We start from the raw sequence: 21,537 nt of genomic DNA, 5'->3' as shown, positions 1-21,537 counted from the left end.
ATCACGTCCAGGTTTAGGTATTGGTACTACTATGGCGTCACGCCATGAGGGAGGAAAGTTACCCGATGTCCAAATATCATCGAAAATATTGAGAAGAGTTTCCAGGCATGATTCCGGTAAGTGCTTCAGGAGTTGATAATGTATGTTATCAGCTCCAGTAGCAGTGTCATGAGCTTGATCAAGAGCAGTATGGAGTTCATGAATAGAAAACGTTTCATTATAATCTTCCCCATTATCGGAATTGAAATTAATAGTTTTCTTTTCTTGTTGTTTTTGATATTGCTGGAATTTTGGTACATAATTTGAAGAGGAAGAGTGTTTAGCAAGGGTTTCACCCAGTTAATTAGCAATATCTGATTTATCAGTAAGCAATTGATCTCCATGTTTAAGATGATGGACAGTAGATTTAGTACCTTTACCTTTGATTTTCTGGACCATGTTCCACACCTTGGACATGGGTGTCCGAGAATTTATTTTGGACACATAATTTTGCCAAGTTTGGCGTTTGTTCTGTTTAAAAGTACGCCGTGCTTTAGCATTTAAAATTTTACATTTATTTAAATTATGTACCATAGGATGGCGACGGAAATAATGTTCTGCCTTTTTCCTTGCCTTCCTAGCTTGTTTGCACTCATCGTTGAACCATGGTTTTGTTATGTGTGGAACTACAGAGGAATTTGGTATACACTCATCAACTATGGAATTCAGTTGATCAGAAAAAGATTTGATAGCATCAGGAACGTCAATAAAACGTTCAGGTGTAAGTTTTTCAGCACACAGTGTTTCATATAAAGGCCAGTTAGCCTTTTTAAAATTCCGTCTTGATGATGGAGGAACATCAGATGGAGTTACAGCTTTTAATATAGTAGGAAAATGGTCACTTCCACACAGGTCATCGTGGACTGACCATTCGAATTCATTTAATAGTTCGGAATTTGTCAATGACAAGTCGAGAGCAGAATAAGTCCCTGTACCAGGGTGTAAATATGTGTTGGAACCATCATTATAAATACATAAGTCATTGTCAGAACAAAAGTCCTCCAACAATTTGCCTCTAGTGTTTGTATTAACACTACCCCAGAGTGGGTTGTGCCCATTTAAATCTCCCATTATAATACAGGGCTTCGGGAGCTGATCATATAGAGCTTGAAGATCGGTTTTGGCAAAAGCCGAAGACGGTGAAATATAAAGAGAGCATAGCGGAAACGCTACATGTAAAGTAATTCTCACTGCAACAGCCTGCATTTTAGTATTAAGTGAAACAGGGCTTTGAATAACGTTTTGTTGGACTAGAATGGATGATCCGCCAGTGGCCCTATCACCCGGAGGTGAAAAGCAATGACATGCATTAAAATGACGAAGGTCAAACGTATCTGTTTGCTTTAAATATGTCTCTTGGAGACATAACGCTGAAGGTGTGAAATCTTGGACTAATAGCTGTAATTCATGCAAATTAGTCCTCAATCCTCTGCAGTTCCACTGTACAATATTATTGGAATAAACTATCTTTTAGGGGGATTTATTGGGATCCACCCCGCACTCTTTTGGAGGGCGACAAGCTATGTGCCCTAGAATGGACGTTTTCAGAAACGTCCATGTCTTCAAGAGACCCATATTTATTGTACAACTGAATTTTATTTTGTGACCCTTTAGGAGCTCTGCCACTTTGTTGTTTTGAAGCATCAGGCTTAGGCTTAGGTTTGCCTTTAGCAGTTTGTTGTCTATCAGCTGTCGATTGAGACTCAGTGCGTGACTGTGAAGATAATTTATGATCAGAAGAAGACTTTGATGTTCCAGGAAGTGATTCCTCAATCTGTGATGACATAGCTTGGTATAAAGGTTGTGGAGAGTCACAATTGACCCAAGTCAAGGTAGTTTGGCAGCTTGTAGATGATTTTGTTATTTTAGGGCCGCGCACAGACGATGTGTTTGCTACTGTAGCATAACTTTCTGTAAGGTCAGATCTCTTCACCAGGTTCTTTGCTTCAGAAAAAGTTATGTTTTGGGTAAACTTTATTCTATTTATTGCCATTTGCTCCTTCCAGATCGGACACTGTTTCGAAGAAGAAGAATGCTCGCCTGAGCAGTTGGTGTATTTTTTAAAATCACTGTCACAATCTTCCGTTGTGTGTGTCTTCTCACCACAGTGAGCACACACAACAGACAATGTGCATGTATTTACACCGTGTCCATATTTCTGGCATTTAAAACATCTGAGTGGGTTGGGGATGTACGTTTCAACTTGGATATTGCAGTAACCTGCCTTCACTGATTTGGGAGCATTTGGCGATGAAAAAGAAAACAGAGAAGTATTCGTTTGGAATGTTTCATTGTTTTTTCGGGTTGAAAAACGCTTCACATACAGCACTCCTTGATCTTTCATTTCACATGCTATATCAAGTTCGGTCATGTCAGCAAACAATCGATCCCGATCTCTGATGATACCTTTACTCGTGTTCAAGGTCTTGTGAGGAGAGACCGTGACCGGAATACCCACAAAAGATTCAATACTCATCAAGTTGGTTGCTTGTTGTTTCTTGCTGCACTCAATTAGTAAGGCACCCGAACGTAAGCGTCTTATGTTCTTAACATCTCCTGCAATACCTTGAATACCCTTTGACACTGCGAAAGGGTTCAACTTCAATGGTGTCTTTTCCGGAGTCTCAATAACGAGAAAACGTGGCCAATACTCAATCGATAGAGACGGTCTATGATCAGCATCAACAGGATCAATTTCAAGTGGACGTTTAGTTTTTTTGGTTGGTATTTCATAAGCCATGATTGGTGTCATATGGTTCATCATCCGAGCTCCCCACCCACCACGGAGTATCACAAGGACAGTGCTAAAGCAAGCGGGCCTCCACCTTGCAGCACCAAGGATACCCGGATGATATACTCCAGTAGAAGAATTATAAGAAATTAATCTACCAGATTGGCCCATGAGCCATCGCCTTCTGGCATAAGACTCTAGGCAAAGTTCATATTATCATAATTTACAATCAAACAAGTTACAAATCACCAGTATTGCCAAAGCCGAAATTTAAAACAATTCCAAATCAAATTTGTGCAATGGCAGATAGACAGTCCATGCACAGGGCTTGGCATGACCAGCCGATTGGTTGAATCGGGCCAACTCAACCACCCGTCTAGGTGAAGTAAGGGCCAAAGTGGTGTGTTGGGCAAATGGAACGCAGTTAAAAGCCCAACTGCCCTCAACCACCAGGTTCCCGTCCTCCACCGACACGGGACGCAACCCACGGCAAACAGGTTGCCCAATTTAGTCGCCTCTTACGACAAGCAATGGGGTGCTGTGAACACATTCTGTCCCGGGTCCACACGGGAGAAGTGCACTTAGCGTTATCCAGCACCCACCACGAGGAGGTGGCTCTTCATGGGTGCCACATCAATTTATAGAACATATTACTCAAAATTCAACCAAAAAATCAATTCCTTTTAACAAAACAATAATTGAATGAGAACTAACGCTGGAAAGAAGTTACTTAATTGTTGTAACCCAACAAGGGAGAGGAGTCGAAGAGAAATGGTAACCTTGATAGTGACTGCGATTGGCTTACACTGTGACCAATATGCATAACCCTGTTGTGTTCATGGGGTAATGGTGACATTTACATGAATAATCACATCACATCAAACAGCATCGTGTAATCACGAAAATGTGTTGTTTACACGATCGTCATTTAACGTGTAACAGTTTCGATGTCAGGGAATCTAAAATTAGAAGAGAGAAACTCTTTAATCAGCTACTTTGACAGTCATAATTAGCAGTCCATACAGCCGTGTTATGTTGTTGTTATGAGGATATGTTTGGGTCAAGTGTGTCACATAAGTAAGCTTTTGGTTGTTATGGGTCACACAGGTTTAAGGCGCTGAGTGTGCATTTGAAGTCACAGCTTGAACTGAGGCTGTGTTCTTTTGACCTGTTTAGAGTAACACTGTCAATAAATACTTCGTCTATAAATACACAATGTATACTCATTTCTCTGTACAGTGTGTCCAGTGTGACCTGATCAAGTGAATACTATTGCATTGCGTGACCGTGTCACAACTGGATGGGTCTATAATTGTGAAGGATGCACCTTTATCAGTAGATTGTCAACATGTCCCAACAGTCAATGCAAGGTCGCCGTTTGATATTTCAGTGTCAAGAAATCGTCAACAATGTCGCAATTTTCTCTAAACAAGAGGTTACTATGGAATACTGTAAGGGACCTTCTCGCGATCTCGCATTCTCGCGATCTCGACCTTAGGAAACAAGCTCAAAATGTCAAAAGTGCGAGAATGCGAGATCGCGAGAGCGCGAGATTTGGCCAAAATCTCGCGATCTCGCGATCTCGCATTCTCGTGTTTTTGGTACAGATCAAGTTTTTGTCAAACGTCAACGACACGAGAATGCGACATTTGTACATGCTGTCAAATCTCGCAATCTCGCAAACTCGACTTGTCAAACAAGGCCACAAAAACACGAAATCGCGAGAACACGACATTTCCTTTTCTCGCGTTCTCGCGATCTCGCGATCTCGCGTTTTAGACGTTGGCGTTGCGCATGCTTATTATCACAAGGTCAAGGCGCATGCGCATGCTAGTAGTGCTGTGGTCATGCTTTTTTCATGTTTTTCATTACCCAAGTAGCAGTTAACAAATTTATGACATAGCTTGAACATACTAAGCATGTAATTTACATTCACGAAGTGTAGGGTAGTCCGCTCCCGGACTTATACTTGCTTCACTCAGGGCTTAAGCATTGCACAGAGGGCTAGGCAGTAGGGACAATATTGTGTTTAGGGACTGTGAGACAGACTAATGCTAGCTTTACATGAAATTACATCACGTAGAAACTCGCAGGCCAGTAATTATCTCTATAGCTGACAGTGTAGCTGCGAATAGTCGCGAATTGATGCGGCTTTAACCAATAGTTTATCACTCACTGACTCACTGGTTTAATGTTCCCATACTTCCGTGTATTACTCTGGTTGTCATGATAATCAATAACAGCGGCTGGATGCAGTTGTCGGACGTAGGAATATGTTCCCAGGATCGCAAGGGTACGAATGAATATCTCTGTGTATGAAAGGTAGGTTTTCAGAGTAGCCCAGGTACATGTTTCAGTCTGGAAGACTTCGTGAGCATGAAGCCACACAGATGTTCACGCTATAGTAATGTAGTTGTGGCTATATACGCATATGTGCCAGACACAGTGTGCGGTTTCGTAATGTACACTTGATATAATGATCCCACAAGGGAGACCTGGAGGGAAACGTCTTTCTGTGGTCAGTGACCGTGGATGTATGTGTCACTCAATGTGATGACAACAGATAGTGTTACGTCTGTATGTAAATTTTAAACATAGTGCTGTAATCAATAAACCAATTGGAACACCTTTTGTTTATAAACTCCGAGTCGAGATAATGCCGTTTGTTGATATTCACGACATTTCTGAAACGAAAATTGAACTACTGTATAGTTGTTCATAAACAGGGAAAGCCCAAAATAAAGTGAGAATTACACAGTTACGTCTAGTCGACGATTATCTGAAACAGGTGATGTCACACTGACCTTACTTAAGAACGCAGTTGGTGCTACATGATACGGCGCAGGTAAACAGGCTTTTAGTTGCTTAGGTAAAACATATCATCCAGCGATAACATTGGCTCAGGAGACTCACTAAACAGACTTCAAAAAAGTGTACAATGCACAATCTGGACGGATTGTTTTCATAGCATACATACAAAGTACATAGGTAAAATATATTAAGAATGTAACTGCTTCCTACCGAACATATCGTTAATAGTATCAGAAAATGTTTAAGAACCCTAATTTCAGCAATATTTATTACCATAATTAATTTCAAATGATCACTATCATCTGGGCTAAAAGTAAATTCATTCATAAACGTACCTCTAAAATCATGGTAAAAGGCTCAATTTAAAAGGAATGAACTTCAGACTCTTCAGATAATCTTTGATTTATTGGTGTGGAGGTTTGCTCTAATGTCCACTTTCAATATTAAGAGGTAAGATACCACAGCGAAATTTACTTACATTACTTCGCCTATGTCTAGACATAATATGTTACATACGGTTCTGGTCTACAATCTTTTTTAAACAACCTTAATTGCGTAACCACTTTTCCTCATCTAATCTACCTAAACGTTTTTTAATGACTGATATTTTGGAACTGATACCAGGGATCGGCTACAGCAAAGTATCATACAACAGCAACTGTCTACTCAATTTAACAAGGTTAAAAGCAAAGGAACCTTGTCGGCTCATGGACCACTTAAATACCTTATTGGTAAGGCTGTCCCCTGACATATGATACAACTTGACTCTCTATCCGCTGTTTAGTGAGAGATGTCCTCCAACACCGCTTGAAGTAATCTGTGTCATTCTCGTCATATACTTGTTTATGAAAATGTGTTAATTAATCGAAGTAAGAAGCACGGTGAAGTGACCTTGTCATTCCGGCTTGGAGGTATGCCTCGTCAGTGCAACATTGTATGAGACTATAACATCTGGTCATAAGTGATGGTAATATTTAGTTCATCAGTTCGCAATTGGGATGGAATACCCCGACAATGTCGAGACACACCTACGTTTCCTCCCAAGTGGAATATCTCCTGTAAACTCCCATGACAACCCTCCAAGCTGTTATTTGTTTTGGGACGCCAGTGTCATGTAGTTCCATTCTCGAAGGTTATTGTTAATTTAGATTGAGTTAATTAATTTTCTGCGAAAATTAAAAGCGTTGTGACTTGATGATAAAATCGTGGACAGATTCACTATTTTCTGTTTTTCAAAGTACAAACTTTCTGTGTGTCCGTCATAATGATATCCATGTGATAACCTTAAGTATAAACATATCTATTAGTATGTATCTAAATATAGCTGTCCCAAGTGAAAACAAAGAGGTGTAGGGCGTTTTCACTCTGACATCTACAAGGGCAACATGGGCTTTCCATTACATGTCTGATACATATGGGCGTTTAGGTTTCGGAACTTGTAATCGAACTCTCTTAACTGTGATTGAGCGAACACATTAATCAGTATCATTATAAGTTCGATGAGCTAAACTCAAATTCAAATCATATTCCACAACAAAGTTCAGAATTTCACAGAACCCAGTGACTTAATCCCTTATAACAACACTGGCAAAGCATCAAGAGGACTATACAGTAACAACAAAATTCTGCTTCCCGTTATTACCACATTCGTCCTTTGTGTATTTACTTTAAGCAGTTAGTATACAAGAAGGTTGAACATCACAGCTATATGCATATGACAAAGAAACATTAACATTTATGTAAAACGAACTCTTTCAGTGCAATTCAATTCGACTGTGCCGACATATACCAGGAACAGTGATGTATATGTCCAAAAGAAAGGTTGAAATACATTGCTGTTTGTGACAAAGGTTAACTTTTATAGTCACCATTGTTTAACTAATATAGCAAGAGAAAAACTGCTGTAAAGTGTGTAAAATTGTAAAATAACTCTCTGACTTGCATTCGTCAAAACATGTAAAACGTGGTTTTATAATTGTGAAAAAGTGTTCAGGAACATCTAAAATTATCGTACCTAAAACATGTTTGCTTGCAAAGTAAAATGCTGTTGCAAACGTCGCCGAATGCCACCGTATCACCGTTCTGAGACTTATTCAGGGCTAAAGAGAAATTTGGATCACCATAGGTAGACCAAGAAGTAGACTTCCATGCATCACAACGATCACTTCATATGGAAGTAGGGTAACGTTTCTTTGGCTTTTTGTGTATATGGGAACACATGTATGAAAGGGGTTTTATAAAGGTCTTTACACATTGGTTATATTCGATCTCAATGAACACCTAGATGTATATAATATACTCAAAATACATTTATAGATAGTAATGTTTCTATTGTGACGCATCTAAAACGAAAACACGCACGTCCCTCGAAAACGCATAGCCATTTCGCAAGATAATGAGGTAGGCGGGCACGTGGGCGCGTAACGTCATACCCGAGAGTCGCTACATCACACGGAAAATACAGTTGTGCAGAGCCTGTGCGCACACTGAGATTTGCTTTTAGTTTAGGAAATAAATAAGTCCAGGAAATCCAACCTGGATTTTGCTCGTATACAAGTAACAGATAATATCAGATACATACAACCGTTTCTGTTTGCAAGTGTTTCTAGGGACAAGACCATCGACGACGATTCCACCAGTTGACAATATTCAGCAGTGGAACAATCCCGGTCCTGACTACGTTTTGAATAGACTACTGCAGACTGGTTTTTAAGCCATTTGCCTATCACGTGATCATTGAAACCGGATCATATACAGAATTAATATTTCAGCAGTTATGATAACGACCATGTTGGACGAATGTGATGGGGCTGTCTTCCGGTACTAAAGTATACTGAAATAAGGTAAACGTGAAATAGTTACGTTCAAGGTTCATGATTTTATTAAGGCTCTTGAGTAACTTTCAGCTTTATTGCGTCTTCTGATTAAATCTATCCGTTAAGGTTTTAGAATGGTGATAATCTTTTCTATGAAATACGTGCCGTTACGGAAGTCGATAAGTCGACAGTGCTGTACCACAGAGAAGAAGTACTCTGGTGTGTGTTTTCGGAGTAAGTCGGTAGAGACTCTATATCGGTGCATCAACCATCAGTTTTATTACATTACTAATTTCCATGCAGGTGTAAAGCATTGGTTATATGTCGTGTTACTTAGTCATATAAATCTGCAAATAAATACATAAAATGCAAAGTGATAAAGACCTGTAACTTCCTGAACAGCTGATAACTGATATAACACAAATATAGATGTAATAAATACTGTATCGTTATCTTCAGCAGTCAGCTGGTGAAGAAGAAAATTCTTCATCGTATTCTAGTAGTAAGGTGTAAGATATAACCATTCCCAAAGACAGATTGACCAGCGATGAAATGAAGAAACCAGCACAGAAATAATTAAAGCAAATAATTTATTTGCTTACAAACTGTTTATGACTACCGTGTGTATTGAATACAGTGTGTACACCAACATCATGGAGGCTAAGGACTGCGTGTATATTAACTGGATGGACTGGTAGAATCCTAAGAAAACAAAATTGCTCTCCAATAACATTCGACACAGTGGTGACTGCAATGTTGAAACATTTGCCATCTGAACAAGTAGCAGGATTCAAACAGAGGAATTCAATGGACCTTAAGGCATCACGCACAATTGGTGTCAGCTAACACCCTGCCACATATACATGATTTGATGTTATATATGTTGATGTCAGTAAATTCACCAGTTCCTGTTTACTAGTTAGTGAAAGTGTCACAATGTCCGCACTATCTATGCCCTTCCTGTCAAACAAAAATTCTCAGGAAATGTAGATCCGTGTAGTTTACACAGGTGGATCACCATCAAAACTCGAAGTGCATTTGTCAGTTTCCACTACAAAATTACAACAACGTTATATTCACAATACTGCGCTTCGTGCCACTTTCATCTCGATGGCGTATGCCAACTAAATGTAAGTACACCGGGCGGACTATCGGGTATGACCTCACACCCACGGACAGCAGGCAGATAAAGATATGCATACTAAGTGGGCGGGGCTAAAATAGTTTTCGTTTCGGTGTATAAATATAATTTTTCGGACTTTCTTTCATAGATGGATGGTGCAGTTGTGGTATAAATTCATGTTTGAATGGCTTTATGCAATAAAATGCATAGTGTTTAACCTTTTCACAAATCATTTAATATGATTATCATAAGGGATAAATATTTCATTGTCAAAACTGTTAAGGATCTTTTCACTAAAGTTAGTTCTCATTTAATTACTGTTTTTTTAAAGGAAATTAATTTCATGACTGAATTTTGATTACTATGTTGATAGTTGCATTCTAATTATTGGTAGTTTAAGTTGAATTGTTAGTGACTGTACCCTCAAAGAGGGTTGAAGTATTGTAACATTATTGTCCTCCTGAGAGGGTACGGAAGTCCCAAAACTTTCATGTCAATGAAAACTCACCAGTCTTTTTAAACGTAGTGTTTTTGTTGTTTTAATTTTGGTTAGCTTTCCGTACACTCGCCGACTGCTGAAGGGATGGTGTAAGTCCATGCAGGTAGTAAAGGCACTGTAAGTCCCCATGGTCCCTAGTATGGTGATCTACCCTCAGTTGTTGGCGATCTATAGACTGTTTGTATGCTCTGTTGTCCACTATAGCTGAACTGTTTTAATCTAATTACTAGTTTTACATTCTCTGTGATATTCTAGTTGGTTTTACTGACCTTCATTGACATATTTTTATAACGTGCCATCAATCAATATGTAGTTTTGCAACGAATCGCTCTCGTAACGATATGGTTGAAACATTATCGATGTGATAACTCTTAACTCTCTCACTCACTTTAATATGATTAACACTGCCTCATCTGTTGTTATAGGTGGGATCGAGTCAGAGGAGAACCATGTATATTGTGTACACCACGGCGTTGTTTCTAGTGGTTCACCTATCACTGGGTATGTTTTATATCATATTGTACTCATACCTTACGGAAAAATACTATTATCCTATAGCTATCAATAATATGGATCATTTTGCACATACAATACTGGCTATCGCTATATGTCCATTTTCACCATCAGCGTTTGGACCGAAAAACCATATGAACCACATTGACCTGTTACTAAACAGGTACGGAATGAAAAAGCTCGAGTTCGGCCCCTTGATGTGGTACAAAGTTATGATATGAAAGTTTGTCTTTCCCCAATCAAATCAGCACACTATAACAACCTATGCGTGTGTGTGTGTGTGTGTGTGTGTGTGTGTGTGTGTGCGTGTGCGTGCGTGCATGTGTGTGTAGGGGGGGGGGGGCAGATCTGTTCCGGCGTACCTGCAATTCCAAATGGCAGCGCCAGAAAATAGTCGAGAACATATTTGCCGCGAGGCTGAAATACAAGTGAATAGTACACGTTACTCAAAGTAGCCCTGAGGGTACACACCTTTAAAGGGTTAAATTCCATCACTCACTTGACTCCAGGCATTGTAATATTACTGTCTTCCTTAGAGGATACGTAAGTCCCAATACTGTCAAGTCAGTGTAAACATACCAGACTTTTTAAGCGTCGTATTCTTGTTGTTTTAATTGTGGCTAACACTTCTAACAAACCACGCACGTAGCAAAGGTACTGTAAGTCCCCATGGTTCCTAGTCTGCTGATCAACCTTCACTTGTCTAGCCTGTTTTTATATTGTTTTGTCCAGATAGTGATATTAGTGTTATAAGGTGAAAATTGCATCCGTATACAAGAAACGAAATACACATCCAATATTTATGGTTTAACGGTTAGTTCGTCATAGCACTAATACTATTACTACTGGGTAATATATCAAGGGGTGGAAAAAGGGAATAACCTTCAAGCGGCAGAACAGAATAGATTCGTCAAAAAGCAATTAAAGCTGAATCGCTGATTAGAGTTAAGAGAGATTTCCAATCACGAGGTACGATATGAGAGCAGGGAATGATGTAACTTCAAACGAATCAGAGAGATTGTAGAGGGTCATGTGACAAGGGTGGATCAGGCTCGAACACCTTAAAAAGATACCGTCAGCGCTAAAATGTGCGCGAGGTGCGGTGCGAGTTGTAGAGTCAGCAGAACGTTCACGTTCCAATCGATCAGTTCCATATCTGGTAAAGAGCTTGCCCTACCCTGTCCAGACCAAGTCAGCTTGTGGTGAAGAGAGGGATCGAGTAAACCTATGTGAGTGTAGAACCTGATGTTGAGTTATTCATTGTACGCCAGAGTGCCAGTACATGAATGCTATGTGCTAGCTAGGAATGCGGGTCGTCAGGTCAGTCATTCCGAGATACAAGGCACCCGTGGCGAGCCACCTCCTCGTGGTGGTTGTTGGGTAACACCAAGAGCTCGCCAACACCCCCGTTGTGGACCCGGGGGGATATTTGGTCCACCAACCCGTTTGCCGTAGGTTGCGGCCCTGTGTCGGTGGAGAACGGGAGTCTAGGGGTTGAGGGCACTGGGGACCTGTGACCGCGTTCCCTTTGCTCAACACACACCTTCGACCCTTACTTCACCTAGACGGGTGGTTGAATGGGCCCGGTTCAACCAATCGGCTGGTCACGTCAACCCTGAGTGTTACATTATGTAATGTAAAAATTTGAAAATTTGATCCTAGTAAGTCTTGGCGAATTTTTGGACCCTCGTAATTTCAAATATACACTTTCATGTTTTTGCCTAGAGTCCTATGCCAGAAGGCGGTGGCTCATGGGCCAATTTGGTGGAATGATTAAACTTTAATTTTTCTGCTGGAGTATATCATCCGGGTATCCTTGGTGCTGCAAGCTGGAGATCAGCTTGTTTTTAGCATTGTCCTTGTGATACTCCGTGGTGGGTGGGGAGCTCGGGTGATGAACCAATACATTACCATGGAATACCAAATCCCTGCCAAAAACACAAAACGTCCACTTGACATTGATCTTGATAAAACTGAACACAGTTCCACTAAAGCATTTGACTACTGGCCCCGCTTTATCCTAATTGAGACTCTGGATAAGAAACTATTGAAATTGAACCCTTTTGAGGTATCCAAGGGAATACAAGGAATTGCGGGTGAAGTCAAAAACATCAGACGCTTGATTTCAGGTGCTTTATTTGTAGAATGTAGTAAACGGCAGTAAGCCACGAACCTCATGGCGACTGAATTGTTTGTGAACATTCCTGTGTTGGTCTCAGCACACAGAACCTTGAACACCAGTAAAGGAATAGTGCGAGACCGTGAATTGTTTGCTGACATGACAGCATTTGATATTGCGTCAGAGATGAAGGATCAAGGAGTCACTCTTGTTAAGCGATTCAAAACTGCTCACTTTAGCGAAAAAACTCACACGACAGATGACTGCAACAGCACTCTCAAAAAATGTACTAATTGTGAAGGAAATCCCTCTTCTTTCTCAAAGGAGTGTCCCATTTGGAAACAACAAATGCAAAACTAAAAAACAAATTTACACAAGACATTAGTTTTGCTGAAGCCAAAAAACAAGTGCAAAAATCTGAAACTTATGCTTCCGTATCTCAATCACTGTCTGATACAGCCAAAATGACCAAAATGTCTATAAGCTGTCAAACCAACTGGACATGGATAAATACTCATTCACCTCAGATTCTGTCCCCTGAAATATCCACTCAGACTGCGGAAGTACTTCCAGACTCATCCCGTATTCAGGATGCATCTATATCTAAGGCATCTAAATCCAACTCACAATCTAAATCTGATTCTCAAACAAATGTGAATGACATTGCAAAACACCCCGTGAAATCAAGAAATGTATTTTCACCCCAAAACTCCCGAAGCCCTGTATTGTAATGGGAGATTTAAATGGGCACAACCCACTCTGGGGTAGTGTAACTACAAACATTAAAGGTAAATTGTTGGAGGACGTTTGTCAATGACAATGATTCATGTATTTATAATGATGGTTCCAACACATATTTACACCCTGGTACAGGGACCTATTCTGGTCTCGACTTGTCATTCACAAATTCAGAACTACTAAATGAATTCGAATGGTCAGTCCACGATGACCTCTGTGGAAGTGACCATTTTCCTACTATATTAAAAGCTGTAACTCCATCTGATGTTCCTCCATCATCAAGGCGGAATTTTAAAAAAGGCTAACTGGGCTTTATATGAAACACTATGTGCTGAAAAAACTTAAACCTGAACGTTTTATTGACGTTCCTGATGCTAGTAAATGCTTTTCTGATGAACTGAATTCCATAGTTGATGAGTGTATACCAAAGTCCTCTGTAGTTCCACACATAAGAAAACCATGGTTCAACGATGAGTGCAAACAAGCTAGGAAGGCAAGGAAAAAAGCAGAACATTATTCCCATGGTGCATAATTTCAATAAATTTAAGATATTAAATGCTAAAGCATGGCATACTTTTAAACAGAACAAACGCCAATCTTGGCAAAATCATGTATATAAAAATAAGTTCTCGGACACCCATCTCCAAGGTAACGAACATGGTCCAGAAAATTAAAGGTAAAGGTACTAAATCTACAGTCCATCATCTTAAACATGGAGATGAATTAGTTACGGAAAAATCAGATATAGCAAATAAACTGGGTGAAACCCTTGCTAAACACTCTTCCTCTCCTAATTATTTACCTAAATTCCAGCAATATCAAAAACAACAAGAAAAGAAAACTATTAATTTCAATTCTGATAATGGGGAAGATTATAATGAAACTGTTTGTATTCATGAACTCCATACTGCTCTTGATCAAGCTCATGATACTGCTACAGGAGCTGATAAGATACATTATCAACTCCAGAAGCATTTATCAGAATCGTGCCAAGAAAATCTTCTAAATATTTTTTATGATAGTTGGACATCGGGTAACTTTCCTCCTTCATGGCGTGACGCCTTTGTAGTACCAATACCTAAACCTGGACGTGATCATACGGATCCGTCCAATTATCGACCTATTTCATTAACTAGCTGTGTTTGCAAGACCATGGAATGCATGATAAATAATCGGCTTGTTTGGTACTTGGAAACAAATACCTTATGAGAGATATACAATGTGGTTTCCGGAAAAACAGAAGTACTGTCGATCACTTAGTGCGTTTAGAATCATTTGTGAAAAACGCGCTGATTAATAAACAACATGTTGTGTCTATCTTTTTTTTATCTTGAGAAAGCATATGACACAACCTGGAAATATGGCATTCTGAGATTTACATGATTTCGGTTTGCGACGTCGTTTGCCTGAATTCAAAGACAAATTCTTAAATAGCAGACAATTTCAAGTCCGCGTGGGTCCTACCCTGTCTGCTCATTACAATCAGGATCAGGGTGTTCCACGAGGCAGTATTTTGTCTCCCACACTTTTTAGTATAAAGATCAACAGTCTATCCAAAGTTTTTCAACGATTCAGTTGATGGATCGTTATTTGTGGATGGTTTTAATATTTCTTGTCGTGGTAAAAATATGCATACCATTGAACGACAACTGCAGTTGTGTTTAAACAAGATTAATAAATGGTGTCTTGAAAACGGCTTTAAATTTTCTAAATCGAAAACTAACTGCATACATTTTTGGCGTAAATATAAACCACATACAGACCCTGAACTACCTCTAGATGGCACACCAAATAAAGTTGGGAAGAAAGCTAAGTTCTTGGGTCTCATTTTTGACTCACACCTAACGTTTTTACCGCATATTAAGTCACTTAAAACTAAATGCCTAAAAGCACATACAGACCCTGAACTACCTCTAGATGGCACACCAAATAAAGTTGGGAAGAAAGCTAAGTTCTTGGGTCTCATTTTTGACTCACACCTAACGTTTTTACCGCATATTAAGTCACTTAAAACTAAATGCCTAAAAGCACTTGACTTGTTGAAAGTGGTTTCAAATTCTAAAAGGGAAGGGATCAAGCTACCCTTCTCCATCTATATCGATCTCTCGTGCGTTCTAAACTTGATTACGGCTCCATCGTCTATGGTGGAGCCTGCAAAAGCAACTTGACTTGAAAATCTTCTCTTGTTCCGCCTCTTGGTTTAAGAATTAAACCACTTAGTTCTGCTGACAGCATTGAGCTGGAAAACAGCTTCTTCCCGTCTCCTTTCTTCTCCTCCTTGGCAGTTGGTTAGGCCACAAGTTGACCGAACATTAACGACATTTAAACATCAGGAACGAATGAATTACAGTATAAACAAGAATATAGTCAATTAAAACATAAATATAGCTATTATAAATCCTTATTTACAGATGGGTCCAAGTGGGGCTGTGGCTTGTGCCACTGTCAGTGGATCCAGAACAATATCTTCTAGATTACCAGATAATAGTCCTATCTTTACAGCTGAAGCTAACGCCATATTAACAGCTCTTAAACATATTCTAACAGCTCTTAAACATATTCAAAGACAATCTAAACATAAACAGCATATAATCTATTCTGACTCTCTTTCTTGCCTTGCCTCTTAAAATGTGTCTTGTAAACATTCACTTTTAATTGAAATTATTGAAATGTATAATGATCTTGCGACTGACCAGTACGACATCGTCTTCTGTTGGTTACCCAGCCATGTTCTTATCTCTTGTAACACTTTGGCTGACCTTCCTGCGACATTATACGACGGTGTCTTATTGGCCACACCAGGTATACGCATGGATATCTTTTGAAAGGCGAGAATCCTCCGTTCGGCATCCCTTGTGATGAAACAATCACGGTCAAGCATGTCTTGCTTGACTGTGTTGAATATTCCATTACAAGGGACAATTATTTCAAATCAAGAAGTATGAAGGACCTTTTCAGTAACGTAAGTTCTCATTTAATTATTGCATTTTCAAAAGAATTAGAATTGTTCTCTGACTTGAGATGATTGGAAGTTGAATTTGTAACTGAGATTGTTAGTTGCTGTATGCTCCAGGGGAATTGAAGTACCGTAAAATTATTTTCTCCTGAGAGGGTACGTAAGCCCAAAAACATTTGAAGTCAAATTTAATCTTCCATTTTTTAGCCTTAGTATTCCCGTGGTTTTAATTTGTGGCTAATCTTGCATACAATCACCAGCAACTGAAGTGATGGTGTAAATCCAGCTAGGGACCATGCAGGTAGCAGAAGTACTGTAAGTCCTCATGGCCTCTAGTATGGTGATCTACCTTCAGTTGTTGGCGATCTATAGCCTGTCTTTATGTTGTATTGTCTGAATAGTGATATTTGTTTTAACTTTACACACTCGTTTTATTTCTTATTGTGATATTCTAGTTGTTTTACTGTCCTTCGTTCTACAGGTTTTTTACCATATACATCAATTCCTTTTTTTCAAGAATGTTCTCGTCAAGATATGGCTGCAATGTGACATTGAATATTGACTTACTCATTTTATAACCAAAATGTTATTATTTTACATTACAATGAGCTGCAGATCTAAGTACTTTGTGATAGATATTGTTCCCACTGAAAAGGGGTAATGGACTTGCAAGTGGCCATCTCTCGTCACACTGAAGATCAGGATTGGATATAGGGGGTATGTTCTGTGAAGTCCATTTATTGCCTGATTTTTCTTCCATTTGAACAGGTGTTGCTGAATTGCAATGTCCACAAGTGGGTTATGTCGGGTCTAATGCAAAGCTCACCTGCATAGGGGAAAGTGACACACACGCCTATTCCAAGCCTGCTGGGAGCACTGCTTCCACATGTGATGTGGGACGGAGGAAATGTATAGACACTGGTGATGACAAAGGGGAAGTAATCAATGCTACTCACACAACTCTCACAATACCCAAAGTCAAGCCGTCAGACGCAGGCGAATGGGGATGTACAGTTGGGCGTTCAGACACTCGGTCAATGTGTACCATGGCTGTTGCAAGTGTGTACATATGTATTTCCTTCTGAGACATCAATGCGCAGATAATGCATTCGGTTTCACGTGTTAAGTGCAAGAGTGAAATCGTAAGCTTTTGGAAATAAATTAAATGTCTCCCCCACGGTGCTACTCAGAAATATTGCCATTAGAAGTTTCGTTTTGCTTGCAAGTAATGTATGCCTACTCCCAAAGCAGTGCTGGCAGAGAAAGTAAACATATCCCTACTGTCCTACTCAGAAACATACCATCGAAGGTTTTTCTTGTATTGCAAGCTTTGTAGGGGCAAAAAAGGAGCAGAAATAAGTTTAAGGTTAGTGTGTCCTTTTCTAATTCTGGGGTTGACGTAGTACTTGGCGCATCATTTAAAAGTTTTAAATAAATATATCGTTACTACTACTATTGTTATCATTGTTCCATTAATATTATATTGACTTCGCTTATTGTCTGTGGGCAGATGCCAAATGCACAATGTCGCGATATGTTTCACGACCTTTGAGTGGTCTCTGACTGACATTTCAACTATGCCTTGCCTCTTCCATAATACAAGCCCAGTTATATGGCCGACCAAGCAGACATTCTAAAATATTTAGCTAGACTTGACGTAACTCCGGTCACACTGTTAACATATCAAATTATTGGTATTTCTTTAAGACGTTCCACGATGCAACATCAGTAGTTACAACAACACAGACGTGCTGACACTGCATGAGGAACTGACACTAACTGTGGACATCCAGGAATACTACTGTTCTGCCCAATATACCTTCTCGCTGCTGTATGGGAACGAAAATGCGCAACTGCCAATATCTGAATCTGTGAAAAAAACAACCAACAAAACAGCTAACATAAACGTCAATATCACAGCTTCAGCTTTAGGGGGTATCCGGCTGCTGTTTGGTTGTCACAACACACAACAGAACGTGTCTTGTGGTGGTTTCAAATTCACCAAAGGTAAGATTACCCATTACCCTACATATATAACCTGAAACGTCTTCTTAGAACACACTTTGAGTTATCTTAATAAGCGTCTATTTTGTCACCATGGGACGTAATGGGCGTGGTGGGCGAGCTCTCAAAGGCGCCAGGTTAGGAATCCCGCAAGCTTAGAGGTACCAGGCCCAGGCCCTGTTCTGACTGGCTGTAAAACCTTGTGTGCACACTCTTTCAATATTGTCATAACCCTTAGTGTTCAGTACAGAACCCTGTGCCTTTAGAAGAACATACGGGTCCGTTGGTAAATGACCAGATGGTGGTCGCATGAATACTAGTTTGGGTACAACAACCTGCAGTGAACTTGTACAAAGTACTGTGACTATGTGTTCCATTCCACTCAGCTGTAAATGGGTAACTCGGAAGGATGAGAAAACGGCAATAACTCAGTGCGCCCATTGGTTGGAAGAGCTGTGTGTTCCTAAGGGAGTTGAGATTGAAATTATGTGCTGTTGCGATTGACATCCAATGATCGAAGAAAACACCGCCAGCACCTTGAGCATGTACTGGTTGCCTGGATATGTGCGCTATATAATATCATGTAATAATAATACCAATAATAGTCTTCGTTTCTGATCAACTGCACTAACGTACTGACAGTGGCTACTGAACTAATGTGACTGGTTTAATTTTCCGCTACTTTGTTGGAGCTCAAAAATCTTTTCATTCATCTTTGTTATAAATTGCCATCAGAAGAAGATTTGTCGTTTCAGTTGTCCCAAGATGCAGCATCACGAGTAACAACACAGCAGACACAGCCGGACTGCACAAGAACCTCTCTGTGGACATACAGAATTACTTCTGTTCTTCAGCAAACAGCTTCACACTGCTGGTCGGGAACGTCCGTCAGTCCTTGTCTCCAGCTGAAATTGGAAATAAACTAACAAGCGTGACAGTTAACACCACGTTGAATATCAAGGAATCCTACTCCGGACCTGTGAAACTTATTTTCCAATGCCAGGACCAGCAAGACGAGTTAACCTGTGAGGGGCATCTGTCAATAAAGGGTGAGATACTTCAGGTTTTCTTACAAGTCAGACACAGACAATCTACAATGGAAGTTTGTTAGTTGCTGTATGCTCCAGGGGAATTGAAGTACCGTAAAATTATTTTCTCCTGAGAGGGTACGTAAGCCCAAAAACATTTGAAGTCAAATTTAATCTTCCATTTTTTAGCCTTAGTATTCCCGTGGTTTTAATTTGTGGCTAATCTTGCATACAATCACCAGCAACTGAAGTGATGGTGTAAATCCAGCTAGGGACCATGCAGGTAGCAGAAGTACTGTAAGTCCTCATGGCCTCTAGTATGGTGATCTACCTTCAGTTGTTGGCGATCTATAGCCTGTCTTTATGTTGTATTGTCTGAATAGTGATATTTGTTTTAACTTTACACACTCGTTTTATTTCTTATTGTGATATTCTAGTTGTTTTACTGTCCTTCGTTCTACAGGTTTTTTACCATATACATCAATTCCTTTTTTTCAAGAATGTTCTCGTCAAGATATGGCTGCAATGTGACATTGAATATTGACTTACTCATTTTATAACCAAAATGTTATTATTTTACATTACAATGAGCTGCAGATCTAAGTACTTTGTGATAGATATTGTTCCCACTGAAAAGGGGTAATGGACTTGCAAGTGGCCATCTCTCGTCACACTGAAGATCAGGATTGGATATAGGGGGTATGTTCTGTGAAGTCCATTTATTGCCTGATTTTTCTTCCATTTGAACAGGTGTTGCTGAATTGCAATGTCCACAAGTGGGTTATGTCGGGTCTAATGCAAAGCTCACCTGCATAGGGGAAAGTGACACACACGCCTATTCCAAGCCTGCTGGGAGCACTGCTTCCACATGTGATGTGGGACGGAGGAAATGTATAGACACTGGTGATGACAAAGGGGAAGTAATCAATGCTACTCACACAACTCTCACAATACCCAAAGTCAAGCCGTCAGACGCAGGCGAATGGGGATGTACAGTTGGGCGTTCAGACACTCGGTCAATGTGTACCATGGCTGTTGCAAGTGTGTACATATGTATTTCCTTCTGAGACATCAATGCACAGATAATGCATTCGGTTTCACGTGTTAAGTGCAAGAGTGAAATCGTAAGCTTTTGGAAATAAATTAAATGTCTCCCCCACGGTGCTACTCAGAAATATTGTCATTAGAAGTTTCGTTTTGCTTGCAAGTAATGTATGCCTACTCCCAAAGCAGTGCTGGCAGAGAAAGTAAACATATCCCTACTGTCCTACTCAGAAACATACCATCGAAGGTTTTTCTTGTATTGCAAGCTTTGTAGGGGCAAAAAAGGAGCAGAAATAAGTTTAAGGTTAGTGTGTCCTTTTCTAATTCTGGGGTTGACGTAGTACTTGGCGCATCATTTAAAAGTTTTAAATAAATATATCGTTACTACTACTATTGTTATCATTGTTCCATTAATATTATATTGACTTCGCTTATTGTCTGTGGGCAGATGCCAAATGCACAATGTCGCGATATGTTTCACGACCTTTGAGTGGTCTCTGACTGACATTTCAACTATGCCTTGCCTCTTTCATAATACAAGCCCAGTTATATGGCCGACCAAGCAGACATTCTAAAATATTTAGCTAGACTTGACGTAACTCCGGTCACACTGTTAACATATCAAATTATTGGTATTTCTTTAAGACGTTCCACGATGCAACATCAGTAGTTACAACAACACAGACGTGCTGACACTGCATGAGGAACTGACACTAACTGTGGACATCCAGGAATACTACTGTTCTGCCCAATATACCTTCTCGCTGCTGTATGGGAACGAAAATGCGCAACTGCCAATATCTGAATCTGTGAAAAAAACAACCAACAAAACAGCTAACATAAACGTCAATATCACAGCTTCAGCTTTAGGGGGTATCCGGCTGCTGTTTGGTTGTCACAACACACAACAGAACGTGTCTTGTGGTGGTTTCAAATTCACCAAAGGTAAGATTACCCATTACCCTACATATATAACCTGAAACGTCTTCTTAGAACACACTTTGAGTTATCTTAATAAGCGTCTATTTTGTCACCATGGGACGTAATGGGCGTGGTGGGCGAGCTCTCAAAGGCGCCAGGTTAGGAATCCCGCAAGCTTAGAGGTACCAGGCCCAG

The 21,537-nt window shown here is 39.9% G+C and overlaps 1 protein-coding gene across 3 annotated transcripts in view; it reads left to right on the top strand.

Moving 5' to 3' along the window:
• The first annotated feature begins 4,989 nt into the window (after positions 1-4,989).
• Positions 4,990-21,537, top strand: part of LOC137290990 (uncharacterized) — a 168,138-nt gene continuing 151,590 nt past the window's right edge. Inside the window, exons 1-8 of one of the 3 annotated variants that reach the window (XM_067822228.1) lie at positions 4,995-5,096; positions 10,074-10,122; positions 10,445-10,520; positions 17,114-17,404; positions 18,053-18,352; positions 19,105-19,398; positions 20,128-20,418; positions 21,067-21,366. In XM_067822228.1, coding sequence (XP_067678329.1) covers positions 5,086-5,096; positions 10,074-10,122; positions 10,445-10,520; positions 17,114-17,404; positions 18,053-18,352; positions 19,105-19,398; positions 20,128-20,418; positions 21,067-21,366 — 1,612 coding nt within the window. In that variant the 5' untranslated portion in view covers positions 4,995-5,085. Of the gene's footprint in view, positions 5,097-10,073; positions 10,123-10,444; positions 10,521-17,113; positions 17,405-18,052; positions 18,353-19,104; positions 19,399-20,127; positions 20,419-21,066; positions 21,367-21,537 lie in introns of all 3 variants that reach the window. The other 2 variants (XM_067822244.1, XM_067822236.1) reach the window with 2 other exon arrangements.

The sequence above is a fragment of the Haliotis asinina genome, chromosome 1, assembly GCF_037392515.1.
Source record: "Haliotis asinina isolate JCU_RB_2024 chromosome 1, JCU_Hal_asi_v2, whole genome shotgun sequence".
Classification (NCBI taxonomy): domain Eukaryota; kingdom Metazoa; phylum Mollusca; class Gastropoda; order Lepetellida; family Haliotidae; genus Haliotis; species Haliotis asinina.
This window is presented reverse-complemented; position numbering and strand designations above follow the sequence as displayed.